Here is a 16,371-nt window from a genome sequence, read left to right as displayed (position 1 = left end):
CTCGTCAAACCAGATGTTTGTAGCAATCCAAGCGTATGAAGAATAAAAGACAAATTGTTCAATGAATCATGTGCAACGACAGATTTAAGACATCTCTTGTATTCCGAAACCAGTTCCTTGCATTGCTTAGATGTGATTTTTGACCCATTCGTCCTCGTGAACAAGTCCCCGTTTTGGTCTCCTCTGACCCGACTGTATTTCACTCACTCTTTATGGAGTCAGTGTTATGCTATGCAGCAAACTTTGGACAAACTTCAGCATGGTTATTTGTCAGCTGTTGAGTCTTGCACAGTGAATATGCATGGAGACAATTAAGGTTGAATGCTTTACCTATGTTTTTTTTGCTTTGCATTGAAACATCTTTATCTGCCAATTCCAAGCTCTCTGGTGGTTAGCGGTACTTGGCTTTTGAACAATTTGTTTATTGTTTACGTCTTTGTCAGAAATTGGAGCCTCTGGTTTGTGGTGAAGCTATATACTTTCTTTTGTTTGTTTGTTTGTTTCTTTCTTTTGAAAAGAGTAGGAGGTTTAGGTTTAGATGTTTCTTTGTTTTTGTTCAATTGTAAACTGTTATGTTTGTCTGAAATGCCAATGTTTTATAAAAGTGTGTTTAGAGCATGGACAATTTTTGAGTGGAAAAGACCGGAACCAACTGTGTTGTTGTTTTGGCTCCTAGAAGAACCTTTAATTTTCGAGGCACGTTTGGCTGTTCAGGATGGAGTTGGATTGTCAAGATGACTGCTTCAGAAAAAGGTTCTAAAATTAAGACACATTGTGGAGACGGCTGGGCCAGGGCTTCAAAACACAGAGGCGACAGCTTATTTGCTTGGCTTAAAATCGATTCGAGTCATGAGGACTATTTTAGACCTGTGGCTTGGAAAATCGACTTTGGATGAAAAGCAGATGATGCTTTTGGATTTTTTTTAATGGAGAAGAACTCCCTGATTCTACAAATCCGTTTCCAGAAATGGGACTGAATATTGATTTCAGAATTGACGGGTCATCTTTTGATCACTCAAAAAAATTTTTACTTTTGAATGTTGAATGGAAAATGTTTGTATAAATTGGTTGTTCAAGAAATAAGAAACAATTAAGTGGAAGAACTGATGCTGTTTGGAGAGACAGGTTTAAAGTTGGAGATAATCAGAAGCCAATATGGAGAGTTTTTTATAAATCCCCCCTTGAGTAAGAGGGTAAGCGACCTTCAGTGGAGGATTTTGCACGGTGCTGTGAGTGTTAATAGTTTTGTGTCTACATTTAGAAAAGATATAAATGAATTATGTCCTTTTTGTGAAGAAATGGAAACTACTTTTCACATGTTTCTTGATTGTAAACAACTTTCACCATTGTTTTTTTTTTTTTTGTTGGAAGATGTTTTTAAAAAATGTGGTGTTTATTGGTCTGAAGTAGCTTTTATATTTGGTGCAAGTTATATAAAAAAGGAATCTAGTAAGTGGATTTTGTTAAATATTCTTATTGGACAGGCAAAATCTTCCATTTATATTAATAGAAGAAATAAATTAAATGGTTTTTGGGGGGAAAAGTCGACAGGATGTTTAATCTAATGGTAAAAAACAGAGTAAAAGCAGAATTTATGTTTTTTTTTCATTGATGAATTTTTATCTTTGTGGTGCTTTAGTAATCTTGTCTGCCTTGCGGTTGATAGAAAGCTAGTTTTCAATTCAATGTTTGCGTGAATGTTGAAGAAAACTATGTTAAAATTTATTTTTATTGAGAAATAAATGTACTGTTAAAATCTAAATCTTTCTTTATCTTTCTTTCTTTCTTTTTTCTTCCTCCAACAGTGCTCAAAGGAGCATTCGTCAGTTTATCCAATGGCATCAGTTTGTTTTGCAGCAATGAGGTTGTGAACTTTTTGAGTGAGATCTTTGCCTTTAGCCATCATTGTGTTGTGCTATACCTCAGTTATGAAGCTTTTCTTTATATCATTTAGGACTAAAGTAGATGACATCAACTTGCCCTAATCATGGCAGATTTCAGTGTTTGTCTTTTTCACCTTTTTGTTCTTGTTCTCAATACCTACTGCACTCCATCCCATGAGTTTACTCGTAGAATAATTTCTGTTAATATCAGTGGGTTACTGGGTTGTAAGGGAAGTAGTGAATTTTATGTCAGTAGACTCAATGGAGATGTGTTTATTAGTTAGTTTAAATCGAAGGTCTTGTGATTTGATGTAATGTGTCTCTTTATATAGTTTGATGGCCGACAGTAAATTTCCTCACAGTCTCTGGTTCTCCTTATTTCTGGCTTAACCTACCTGCCATAAAAATAAGATAAGCAGGATATAAGAGAGGAAGCACAATCCATCTCTGCCTTTACTGTAGCCTTTTTATACTATATAAAAAAATGCAGCACACACACACACACTCATATAATATTGCATTGTCTCCAGCAAAGCTTTACTTATACCTGAAAACTACAAAAGTAGGTTAGACATTGCATGTATTTACCATAATAATCATTCAAACTTCTTCCATCTGTGTGTAAGGTAACTTTTTAAGATGTTTCCTCTAAAGCTGTTTCTTTTTGACTTTTTTCACTCCTCGTCTGTCACCTCTCTTTTTTTTCCCCCTAACGACCGTGTGGCTAATAAAATCTTGATTTGACATTTAAGCTCTAATGGTTGTCAGCTGTCCCTGTAGTCCTCCTCTTCCTCTTCCTCTTCCTCCTCCTCCCGTCTTCGGGCCGGAGCTCGGCAGTGGGTCTCGTCGCCTCGGACCATGACTCAGAGAGTTATATATGCCAGGGTATTACAGGGCCCTTCTTAATCCGGTTTGTCACACTGCTCCCTCTGGAGTGGGGTAATTTCATGGTGCTGAACTGGTATTGATAGAGCCTCAGCAAATGAGGCACGCAGCAATCGTTAACTTTAATAACCATAAAGATGTGAGCATTGGAGTCGCGTAGAGCCGGGGAGAGGAAACCCGCACAGGTGATTAAGAATCGACCAGGGCCTTGGCCAACATGCACCCCGCATCTCTTATTCACACTAATGGATTTACCTGTTAAAGATGTCAGAACTATTACCACCAACGGTGCAATTGCTGCTCCAGATCTTTCCCTTTTCAGTAAATTGGAGCTTCTTTTCTACGATTCCACACATAGAAAATCCCCATTAAAAAGATAAAGCATAAGAATTTTCTTTTTTTGTTTTTAAATATCTCTTGAGTTTTGATTTACCGCCCACGGTGGGTTTCTCTAAATCTGTTATGGCGTAGCATTCAGCATTCTGTGAGAGTACAGCTGGATTCTGCAGAACCAGAGGAGGGAAAAAAACATTTATTTGCGTGACTCCAGTCTAGCTGGGTCAGTGGTTTCTGTCAATCAACTTGAGCTCTGGAGTGGTGGGGTTTTTTTCTGCTTTTCCAGCTCAGCCCCTCCCGTCCATGAGTTTGTGGTAGCTCCGGGCGCTACTGTAGCTGCTATGTCTACTTGTTTGTCTGCTCCCATTACTGCGGGTGATGCTGCCTCAGGAGGAAAAGTGAAATCCAGGCTGGAGATGCGTAAGTGAGAAACCAGCCTGAAGCCCACAATCTGGCTGAGGTCAGAAAAAATACACACACACACCCCACACACACACACTGCAGCAGTGCGCTGATGGGCACTTGGTAAATGGTGAATCCACTCTCACTCAAAGTGCATCAGTAACAGGTCAAAGTGTTTCAAACTGGATAAAATGGTTAACAATGCCAGAGATCAATTTCTTTGATATTGTTGACAGGTAAAATCCAGTTTTCTATCAAAAGGAACAAATGCTGTGATAAAAGTGCAGATGCCAAAAATAACAATTTGTTCCATTTTATGACATAAACAAGGTGATAAAGGTACTAAATGCAATACAATATTTATTTGATTAAATGTGTTTTGAGGTGAGATCTATTGGACTTCTTTCTTGAGGGTATGTTTTATTATTCATTGGCCAGAGTCTCACACTGCAGAAGCTCCTCTTATAAATCAACCTTAGTGCACTTTTTGTCAAAAAGCACTTGCTTTTTATCACATCATTATATATTAAAGAGAACTAAAGTGTAAAAAACATCCATCTGAGTTGCCTAACAAGTCGTCTATTTGCATCTTCATTACAAATGTAAATTTTCCATTAACGTCTAAAAAACACAATTGCAAAATTGCGCGGTTTCCATTAAATAGGAAACGACACTAAAATGGCACCTGAATATGCTTGTTGTTCACACGATAAGTCATTAGAAACCACGTCGCATCATCGTCCTCCTACCACTTCCTCGTCGTTTTCACCAGCAGCAACATCTGACAGTATAAAAGAAGATAGATAGATAGATAGATAGATAGATAGATAGATAGATAGATAGATAGATAGATAGATAGATAGATAGATAGATAGATAGATAGATAGATAGATAGATAGATAGATAGATAGATAGATAGATAGATAGATAGATAGATAGATAGATAGATAGATAGATAGATAGATAGATCTTTATCTATGTAAGATGAACACACTGGGACAGCGGACATCATATGCTTAAAAGAAAAAAATTGTCTAACATTTATATTTAGTTAAATATTAACTCTGCTTACCTTAACGACTTGTTGCTTTCTCTGGGCAGCTTATCATGATGTTGCTGCAAATGATCATCTTTTGTAAGAGCATGACATTGGCAATGCTGCTCAGTCTGCCTTGCTCCAACAAGCGACTACGTTTTTTTCTGTTTCATTCAAATAAAATCTTGTGTTCCCCCCAAAAAAAATTGTTTCAGAGTGAGATTTGACTGCTGCTGTTAAATGCTAAATGTAGAAATCACCAAAACAAAATCTGGTTTTCCAGATTCTGACTGACATATTCAGATGACTGGAAGTTGGTCAGTGACTCATAAAAGAGAAAAGTTTTCCCAGCCTTGCATGGAGTTTTATGCAGTTTGACAGATCTTTTGGAGCCATCTTTAGGAGGTCCTCTGAGCAGCAGCTCTTGAGAATTCCACTTCAACTTCATTTCCGAGTCCCAAGGCTGACTGCTTAATGTAGCATAGTAAAAATCTGGATCATACACAAAAAAGTATGCAGACTATTCTTTTGTTTTATTCTTTCTCATCTACATAAATGTCTTTTATGTTCTCTCTGGGTTGTAATTCAGACACTATTATCATCATGGAAGCGACATTTCATTATGAATGCATAAAAAAACAAGCTGCAATTTTTATGCCTTTTTTTTTTTTTTTTTAATCTGGTACTGCCAGGAAAGAGGGGGAATTCGAGGCGTACAGTAAATGTGGGTTGTGTAGTTTTTGATGAAATATGTACACCTCATCTGCTGCCCAAAGACTTGAAAAGTTGTTCCCTGGCACAGGCGGCGAGGCTCTCGTTTGGAATCCACTTGACAGAGCTTTGAAGGCTGTTTAAACATTATCTTAAGTAATCGAGGGAGTGTTCACGAAGTTCAGACTTGATGTTTAAATAATGGAAAGCTAAATCCCGACGAACGTCATTAAACTTATATGCACAGGGAAAGCTGGCTCGCAGCCACTTTGAAGCCTCTTGAAGCGGATCATTAATTCCCTCCCTTTTCTGTTTCTTTAAATGTTTAAAACAGAAAACTAATCAGGACAAACAGCACTTTTGTTTTATTTTCAACTATGGACTGAAACTTGCACATTAGAAAAAAAAGGATGTTGTGTTTTTTTCTTTGTTTGTTGTTTGTTTTTTTGTTCGCTATGCATGATTTCACAGCAAGAAAAGTTGACCAAAAAAATGCAAAAGCTTTTCATAAAAACTTTGTGCCGCTTCGAAGAGATTTTGAGGGCTGTGAGTCTCAATTTGTCTTCAAAATCTGTATAATTTCAGCATTAATTTTGAACTTCAGCTGTTGCCCTGCTTCGTGAGAAATAAAGAACTCTGTGTCAAATTTTACATTTCCGTAACTCTACTTATGTCTGCACCTATTTGCCTGACGATGGGAATCGCAGCTCCTGCTGCTGCCTGAGAATGACATCGGAAATGAGCCGTTCTTAGGCAGCAGATAGCAGTCGGTCACACAGAGGGACTGGGGAACGACAGCAAGCCCACGGACAGGGAGAAACTGTGAGCAAGGCTGGATGAGATGGAGATGTAGAACCTGGCGGCTTGGCGAAGGAAAACAGGCACAGCAGCAGGCAGACAAGAACAGCAAGTGTGCGCTGATTAAGTTGTTGTGGCGAGTCCTTGAGAAGCTTTACATTCTCCTGACTGCTGTGTCCATTTCCTCACCAATGAGTCATTAGTTAACTGTTGCGGCGAAGAAAGGCGGAGAGATAAAGTGAGCGAGTGTTAAGAGATTTGCGGTCGATTTCCAATAAACGATTTTAAAAAGGAATAGTTCTTTCTAGACTTCCTGTTGTCAGTGGTCATTTTTTATCTTAGAAGCAGAGGTGACGTTCCACTGTGTGCGAGAGCAGTTGCTATAAAATAAGTTTGTTTACAAAATTGACGTTTTAACCTTGTCCCTATCACCCTATTTTACTAATTTGCCTGATTGACAAGGTTATTATTATGAACTGTATCAGCATTTGTCTGTATTCCCTGGAAAATGCAGACCTTCACCTCAACTCTAAGATTTCCTAAAGGTTGCCGCCAACACTTTTAAATATTATGTTGCATAATAAATATAGATTTAAACTAGTGATCTATCAATATGATATTAATATCTCTGTTTGTCTCGATATTGACAGATTATCCTGGCTCAGATGTCATGACAATGTGCCTGGTCCATAAAGGAAAATAGCTTCTAACTCTATGTTTTGTGTTGTCGTGTTTTATTATTTATTTTACATCATATTTAGAATTCCTAATTGTAATTTCTGGAGGAGGTTTTGTTACAGTTTATTTTCTACATGTTTGACCAAGGTAGTCAGCCTATTGTTTTCTGTGAATTTACTTCTATATTATTTATTTTACATGGGCTGTTACATTCCTAAGTGCACTGGAGTATAAACAATTTAAAGCTGTGTTGTTTTTACATGTTGGACCAGGTTTGTGAAGCTATCAGTGTATTTAATTGTGCCGTACTGATGCAGCGTCATCAAATAAAACTGTAATTCAGTACATTTATGTCTGTATTTTAAAAAAATAAAAACATTTTAAGTCGATTCAGCTCTTTTTCCCTGTACCGGATCGGTATCGGCTGATACTAAACGTCATATGTCTGTATTGGAAGTGAAAAAAGGGGTTCATTCGTAGTTTAAATTTAAAGTAAAAGAAGAAAGTAATTTGGTTGCGATATGTTCAGCATTGATGGTACTTTTAAACCCCGTCTGAACATTGCAGAAGGAATCAAGTCTCACCTGCGTTTCTTCAAACTGCTGTTGACCAGTTTTGCTTATCCGGTGGAAGTTGCATCCTCTGTTTCTCAGCCAGTAGGAAAGTGGTCTTCTGCTGCTGTAGCCCATCTGCTTCAAGGTTTGACATGTTTTGCCTTTAGCAGAGGTAATTTACAATCTCACACTGTCATCTTTGCAATATCTAGACCCCCAAATGCACTGAGGTGCTGCTGTATGCTTAGCTCACATTGTGCTGACAAGCAATTAAAATCGTGTCTCTTACAAAATGGCCACTGAGTGAATATTGACCTTTGGTTCTTTCTGTGACTTCTTTTCTACAAGAAAAACCGTCTAACCATGCATCCTGTTTCCTTAACAACAATATTCACGCCATAGAGCGTTGCTGTCTGCCAAACCTTAAAGTGCTCGGATATGGCGTGTCGGTGAACTTTCTGTATAAAACTCAAATTCATTTGACTCCAGTCAGCAGCTGCTTTCTTCTTTGCCGCTCTGGTAGAATTGATTGCAGATGGTGAGCCAGTGATTGCTGCTCTTTGCCACTCTGCACATGTTACGGTGCTTGTTTCTCAAGTTAAACCAAGATATAAAGTTTTAAAATTATTTGTATTTTCCCAGTTGTGGGGATGTCGTTTCCAGTATGCAGTTTGTTTTGTCTAAAATAAAATTGCCACTTTGATTTCTGCGCTTATGAAGTCTTTAGCCACCACAAAGTAATTTGTTATGCTGCTGTGACCTTGAGAACAGGTGCAGAAATAACACAGTCAGCAGCTGTGTGTTAGACTTACATCACGTGTCAAACTCAAGGCCCGGGGGCCAAATCCGGACCGCCACGGCTTTTTATGTGGCCCTCTGGAGTCTGGAGGGACACATAAATAGAACTGTCACGATAGCAGTGTGCTTAAATATTATTTTATCAATCAATTTGAAGCAGTTTGTATCTGTTTTCTGCCAAACTGCACCAATTGGTCACCCCAGTTTTTTTTTGTGAATTATCGCGTAAATTCACACAAAATCAACAAATCTCGACACTTTTTCACGCTAATGCATAATTGTGAGTTTATTGCAGATTTTTCACAAAAAATCTGCCAAACATTTTTGGGTCTAAGTGACTATTCATTCCCACCTGCAGGTGGCAACATTTCTTCCTTCTATTTCTACTAAACAGCTGCCTCAGCTTTATGTCAATGTGGTGAGTGATAAAAAGTTGCATTTACCTTCATACATAAGTGCAAATATTTCTAAATTACTACCACAGACACTTTTTTATTGCAAAAAAAAGTAATCAATTGTGAAATCTTGGAGTGACTGAAAATATGTTCAGTATGATTTAATTTTAAGAATTGATTTATATTTTAACAGTTTAACGTTTTTTATCAATACATTGTTAAATGTATTGATAGCCGGCCCTTTAAGAACATTCGTGATCTTGATTTGGTTCAGAAGGAAAATGAGTTTGACTGACCTGACTTACATTATCTGCAGTTTTAAAACAAGCAAACCGGCCTCCACTGACTATGATTATGACAGCGACAACGCTTCGCATCTCACCCAGGCATTTCAGATGTCAGGTTTTATGATTTGCAGAAACATTTTTGGTGCGTACAACCTACTTCTCACTTTCCTAAAACCTCTCAGGTGTGTAATTTGTCCATCAGTCACAAAATCACCAGCACTCATGTCAAATTCTCGGGAGAAATAAAAAAAAAAAAAGATGTTCTCCGGCAGTTAGCATTTCTCTATCACTTTGAGAGCCTCATCATCAAGGACAGCGGTAATTCCAGGCTGCGTGACAGATGTTGGAGCCTAGTTGTGCAGAAAGTGTGCTGAGAGACTGTTTACGCTTCTTCTTTTTTTTTCTTCCTCTTCTTCGAAGTGGATTCATTCTTCTCAGAAGTGGGGGTGGGGGGGGGGGAAACATGGTGCGTATAACTTTTGAATCCCCTGCAGGTCAAAATGTGGTAATTGAAAACCAGCATTAAAAAGCCCACAGAAAATGTTATCACAGACAGAATCCTCCTGCATAAACACTGCACATGTTGTGATGTCTTTTCAGACAATAGATATACGTATATCATCAGTGGCTTCATCAGTCATCCCAGTAAATATTAATCACTATGCAGCATTCTGTCATTCAAAGATGGATCTGTGTTAGACTGTGTTATACTGTGTTAGAGTTGCACTGAGGGATTTAGTGACTATATTCCTCAAGGAGGAATTGGCCAGTGTAGGATTTTTATGCAATGCCCCTGTAAAAAAAAAAAACAAAAACCCCCATGATTTTAACTTTAAATCTCAGACTTAAAACAACAAAAGAATTTAAAATAAACAAAATATCTTACTTTACTGCTGCTAATACAGCACAGCTCATTGCAGGTATATTACTGTATCTGGTGGCATGGTTTCTGTTGTTAAGACTTGAGTGTTGACAGTCAGTCGTTCATAAACTACTGAGAATTAATTAAAAGAACTGTGGGGGGGTTTCAACAAAAGATTTTTGAGAATATCCAGAATATTATGCTACTTCAGTCACAAATAATTAAAATGTATCTATGTATGTCTGTAACAAAAACAAAAGTCATTTTAAAAGTTTTCCAACAAATGAACACACAAATATGCAGTGGACACTTGTTGAAATTAGCAGACAAAATCCAGCACATGGCATTTCGCGTGGAGATAGAGAAATGGAAATTAACCCTAGTGAGCAGCACAATTTAGATTTACATTTGTTTTTTAAAAAAAGTGAAAACCGCAGAGACTTGTCCTTCGGTTTTCCTAACTTTGTGCTAAAATCCTAATCAAACACATTCAAATCTGTGGCCATAATGTGGAAAAAGTTCAAGGAAAATGATTATATTGTATATGCAAATTTGGATTTTTAAAATACCCCTCATTCCAAAACCTCACAGTCTCCAAATATCATCTAATGATGAAGCGCAGCTTGTTTTTTCACTTCCATTCCTACTTCCTATATTTATCTCCACATTTTACAACCTTCCTCATTACCGCCTCGTAATTGGCCATTGGGCTAAGCTGAAAACAATGAAGCATTGATTTCCTTAAACGTAATCACCGCATCCAGTCGTTTAATGACTGCTGTCACTGCAGGACGTGGGGAGAAAAATGACCAGCCGATGGTCCCATCGATGCCCTTCACCTTCCCTCACCAAAGGCTAGAGTGCACAGCCACCCACTCCATCTTAGCAAGTTAGTTTAACCCCCTTAGCCGCCTGACAAGTTCCAGGCACTGCATCCATTAGGAATGCGGTCATGTCTCCAGTTGTTTTTGCCCAGTACTGCACTGGAACGTGCCACACGATTGCTAATGCACTTTTTGGGGGAGACCAAACACATCTGTTGTGAAGTATCGCGTGGCGTCGCACGCTTAAGTACACGTAACATACACATTGAGATGCACACATCAGAAGGTAGTTTACCTCGCTCTGGGCTCCCGGGATCCTGAGTGGGATTAAGTGTAGTTCAAGTGGCCATTTGTTGTTTAAGTGCCTCTTGTGACAGACTCACTAAAGTAATCATGGAACAATTTAGACTGCACTCTGCTTCACATACCAGATGGTTCACACCTAATGTCCACCTGGCTGGATCTTACGCCGCTGATATACACACACTGACATGTTGGCGTGTGGGTGTGTGAGGGTGTGTGTGTTAGGACTGTTCATTAAGTCTGTAATTTAAGTGGTTTGTTACATCCACATTAATCACATTCTCAGGTCTTCAACACACCAAATCCATGTTTATTTGGTTAACTATATCAAATCAGTTTGCTGTAAACACACGCCCATGATGTTAAGTTGTGTTTAGCATTACTGCATAACATGAGCAGGCAGACAAAAGATGTTTATGACATGGGTTATTAATATTGTTTAGTATTGATCCACCCCCGCCCCCATCAATAAAACGTAGCAAAACATTACTCACAACACGGGAGCTCAACATGCACGTCGCAGTCTACAAAGCAGAAAACTGTGTTCATGCAATAGAGTCAATATATAAAATGCAGAAATTGTTGTTGCTATCATATGAGTTCACATTCTGAATGGCCATTGCAATATTCAGCTGTCAGGTCGGAGTCACGCTGCAGCAGATGTCCGCACCTGCCAGGGTTTATAACGCCCAAAATGCTAAAGGTTGCTAAGGGTGTTGGAAGCACAGCTGGGCCTGAGAGAAATTAGCACAATGTGGATTTACTGCAGCTGATTCTGGCAGGGAGGTATTTACCAATAACATTACAATTATACAATATTATTAAATGATGCAATCCTGATTAAAATAAAAAAGCCAACTTTACCCACAAGAATCAATCAGTTAGAAGAAGCATGCAGTCATATTCAAGAAGTTACAGCATGTTTTCTGATGAGTCGCTTATCAGATTAGAAGTATGTAGATTTAGAAAATAACCTTTAAGACTGTAAACATTCTTTTCATTAAGCCCTCGTGTTTGACTTGTTCTGATTTAATATCTTAAATGTTGCTTTCATTTGCTTCAAGTGGAAAATCCTCATAATTAACAGAAATAAAGGCTTTCAAACATCTGTCCTTGTCCATTCGGTTAATCATATAAATGAACTTTTTAATAACATAATTTATTAAACGAGTCTTTGCATTGGAAGTTAGTTGTCTGTATAGTTAAAAAAAGATTCTTAAAAACTTCCTTCAAGAAGTAGCAAAATACTACAAGTGCTGCCCTTGCTGACCATTTCCTTCACTTTATAACCACAGCGTATCCATCGTCTTACTGCTACTTCCGAAAGGAAAAAATACATAACTTCATGAAGCTCTGATCATCTCAAACTTGGTTTCTTCAGAATGATGAAATTTTCGTATGATAAAACGCCCCGTCACCAGATCTCATCCAACAGAGCACATTTGTGATGTGGTGGACCAAGAGGTAGGCAAAATGGTCCGGCCACTGAGAAACCTACGGCCGTTTTACCTTGCAACAACCTGTATTATATTGCCACCTTTGCTCATAACTGCTTAAAGATAGAAAATTAATGATGTGGAGTGAAAACTGTGGGTAAACATGTCAGCAGTCACAAAAAACTAATCAATAATAATCGATATTGACTGAAACGCTTATATTGTGATCATGTCGTCAATCCCTATATCACACTTAGCAAAATCAGAGACCTATATCAATCTTTGGAAGCAAGTTGTGTTCAGTGGGAGATGTTCTTTTGGCACAAATTGTCCAGATTTCACACCAGCTTCCTTTGCAGAGCAGCATCTCTCTCAGCGTATTTGATTATAGCAGTTGTTTGAGGTTTGCCGAAGAGCATCTGCTTCTAGTTTAATTGAAATTCTAAAAAGTCTAAGAGAAATGTGTGGGTTCTGCAGGCCAGAAAGCACATTCCTGTGTGTGTTTTCCATGTCCTGCTTCTTCCTGCCCAGAAACGTCTAACGAGAAGGCAGAGAGAGTGATCCTAATACGGGGCGGCAGCTGGGTCCGGCAGGACTGCAAATGTTTGTCTTGTAATCCGGAACTACTTGGACTTTGGTCTTGCCAAGACAGACATTGATGAAAATGGAAGAAGAAAACTGTTGCCAAACTCGTCCAGACTGCCTGGTGCTCAGTTCCGTAATTCGTGATCCAAGTCATTTTAAATATTTGCACAACCCGCCTGGGCAGAGAGAAACAAACTGTTTCTTTTTCTTATTTTCATGCTAGCAGAAGTAAATGCCTCTTCCTTTTTGCAGCAGAAAACCCTCTTTAAAATGCTGCATTGTCAACTGATATAATGCACTACACAAATTATTTTCTCTCGGTTTTCTACTCGGTATATTGAGTGGAATATATTAGACTCTCCTTTTCCTATCTGATGCCTCGTCGTGGGATGAGCTCCAGTTTTAATTGCTGGATGCTGCCGTCTGTTGCTGTGGCTGTCACAAGAAGATAAAGAGTTTTTCCTGGGGCCGGTAGGAGAGGGGAGAGCAGTGATGAAGGGCCTTTCTCCTGCAGCTCTGCTGGCTGCATTAGCCCCATGTGTTATAATTGTGTGAAGAGGGCACTTCTAGTGGCTACCTCATTACTCACCGGCATGGCCAGTCCCTGGCAGGAAGACACACCTTGTCCTTTAGCTCTTTCTCTCAGCCTGTCTCACTCATTTCAGGGTGTCCCTCAGCTCCATCACCCAGGCGCCCTCCCTGGGGTAATCCTCCCTACCGTTATTTTGACCCACTAGTGCCATTGGCTCATATCACCTTCTGCGTTGGCTGAATTTTTTTGACATCCTCCTTTGTCAAACTGGGGCAGATTGTGCAACATTTGCTCTCACTGTCAGCTAGGTTTTGGAGTTGATGCTTTAGTGCTTTGATGCTGAGATTGCTCGGGCACGGGTCGGCTTTCGAAGTTTTAATGACTAAGTGGTGCTCAGTGCGGAGACAAAGTGGTGCCTGGAGGTGGTAATCACACATTTCAGAGAATTTTACGGGAACTTTATAATACGGACCCACACAAAGAAGCATGTAATTTAGTACGCAAGAGGACTGGGGCCACTGAAGTGAAAAAGAAATAAAACTCTGACTTCTCTTCATAATTCTGACTTTAAACTCAGAATTGTAATTTTATGTCAATCTCTGTCAAAATCCAAGTAAATGACCAAACATTCTCAGGAGTATGTCAGCCGTGTTGTTGGATAAGGTCAAGTAATTTTGTTTTTGTAGCACATTTTCAGTAGCAAATCAATTCTAAGCATTCATGAGTTAGAGAAAATACAAACAAAGTAACTAAAGAAAAGCAAGAGAAAAATAAAAGTATATTTCTACATGTTGGTTCCCCATGTTTAATAAAAATAAGAGTTTATAAACTAGTAGGGGTTTCTCTGGATTCTTAATCTGATAAAACTAGATGTTGGTTCTCCATGTTTGATTCTTTAAAGTAGATGGTCTTAAATGTTGACCTAAGGAAATGAGTAGTTTCTCTAGATAAAGTTTGTTAGCATATAGAAATAAATCACATAACGGCTTCCTCCTTGTTATTGGATTTGTAAACCTGCACTTTGTCCACACTGAAAACCTGTCCCAAATGTATTTGGTAGATTTGAGTTTTAAAACCAGATATTCCTGATGGTGCATAAACAACGTAGACAACTCTGATGCTTAAAGAAGAAAAATAAAAAAGTCAAAATCTTGAGGAAAAGAGTCCAAACCGCGAAGCTGCCAAAATTTCACTGAAGCAAAACGTCAAAGTTCTTGGGGTGTGAATACATTTTGTTAGACTTTAAATGTTTGATCATATTGATAACATATGTGAGGCAGATTAAAAATAGAGAAATGGACACGTTAGGAAATGTGCGATGTTCTTCATGAGAGTCATCATGAGCTGATTGGTATGAAGTGAGGACAGCCAGCCCTGAATGAGAGGCAATTTGATGACATAATTGAGATTCCTTGAGGGCCAATTTGTTACACATGCTTACAGTGCAAGTGCCTGATGATTGTACTGCTGTTAAGCTGACATAATATAATGAGTAGTAGCTGAGTTTTACCAAGCTCTTCTCTCATTCCCGCTATGGCTGCTTTCTAGGGAGTTGCTTTTGAAATGTGTTGGTAAATTGTAAATGAGAATCGCTCTTTTTCTCTCTTATTTACTTGCTTATGTTTCTGCTTGTGTCTCTGCAGAGGGAGGAACCTGTGAGGTGATTGCTGCTCACAGGTGCTGCAACAAGAACCGCATTGAGGAGCGTTCGCAGACGGTCAAATGCTCCTGTTTGCCCGGGAAAGTGGCCGGAACGACACGCAACAAACCCTCCTGCGTGGACGGTGAGAACATCTAATGTCTTCTAGTGTAACGTTGTGGCCACTGACAATTTATGTCTGCAGTTCTGTATCGTATGCTTGATAACTGTTCATAGTAAATGTCCTAATACATGTAAAAGATGTCCTTTTTTCACCACGAAAGGACAAAAACAACAAAAAGTTGTAAGGTCCACAAAGATCCTTATAAGTAGAAAACACAGACTGAAACTCAAAGATTTTGTTCATTATGACAAAATAATGACTAATTTCATCCTTTTTACAGTTGTGACATAACAGAGAGTTGATGTTTGGTTTGGTTGAGAGCTGAAAGTTTAGATAACAACGGTAAATGTGATGACTTATTCATATATTTACACTGCACTGGTGGGTGAAAACAACAGACAACGTTTTCAGAAGTGTCTTTAAGCACTCGGGGAGAAACAGAGGAAAAGTTGAATTTGTTTAAATCAAAGACAAACGTTAGCTCTTTAGCCAGTCATCATTTCCATCTCCTACAGCAGCAGCATCTCTGTGACCGAGTTGCTGAGTCTTGACAAAATATCTCTAAGGCAGGTGTGCAGCGGACTGAATTATTTTATTTCATTCTTTCTCCAGTGAGTTTTATAGAAATAGTAATAAAAACATAACAGACCCGGACTTATATATGTAATTAGTTGACAATGTGGTGAGCTGTTGTTTAACCCATCTACTGAAAACATCCTTGTAATTCAAAGGTCCCAACCTTCTCCCACATTTTGTTATTTTCGTCACTTAACTGCAGGGTTAGAGCCGAGACGGTTTTCACTGTGCGTATTAATGCACTTTAATGTATATGTGATGTTTGAACTATTACGTAGATATAAGCATTTTAGCTTATTTGAAGGCGGCTGTGGTCCCTAAACCACTGTTTCAGCCCGTAAAACAGATTTAAAATAGAAGATAATTCTAATTTTGGACTACTCCGGCCGTTTCCTGCAGTGGTTAACGCCCTCTCAACAAAACCTGTTTAGCTTCTTCACAAAATACACAAGCTTTCTTTGTTTTCTCCCATTTTTAGTCAGACTTTTGTTGGCAGCCGCCTACTCTTTCCCTGTTTGCCTTGCAGTGTGGGCAGCTGTTGTCAGTGCTGCAATAGCTTCTTTTGCTTCATGATCTTCTGCCACAGCCTCCACAACCTGTTGTGGATGTGCACACGCATCAATATTTATAGAAAATCCAACTTTCTCTCCCCAAAAAAACAAACACAGAAACACAAAGAAAGAGTTTAGGTTCAATTTGTTTGTTAGGGCCAAAGGAGTTAAGAGAA

At 38.7% G+C, this 16,371-nt stretch overlaps 1 protein-coding gene across 4 annotated transcripts in view; it reads left to right on the top strand.

Annotated features, from left to right (window-relative positions):
• Positions 1-16,371, top strand: part of LOC102230798 (protein FAM19A1-like) — a 148,023-nt gene that overhangs the window by 108,013 nt on the left and 23,639 nt on the right. For all 4 annotated transcript variants that reach the window (XM_005800658.2, XM_023353545.1, XM_023353544.1 and 1 more), the window contains one exon: positions 14,949-15,089. In XM_005800658.2, coding sequence (XP_005800715.1) covers positions 14,949-15,089 — 141 coding nt within the window. The remainder of the gene's footprint in view (positions 1-14,948; positions 15,090-16,371) is intronic.

The sequence above is a fragment of the Xiphophorus maculatus genome, chromosome 20 (assembly GCF_002775205.1).
Source record: "Xiphophorus maculatus strain JP 163 A chromosome 20, X_maculatus-5.0-male, whole genome shotgun sequence".
Lineage (NCBI taxonomy): Eukaryota > Metazoa > Chordata > Actinopteri > Cyprinodontiformes > Poeciliidae > Xiphophorus > Xiphophorus maculatus.
Note: the sequence above shows the minus strand (reverse complement) of the source record. Positions and strands in the feature narration are given on the sequence as shown.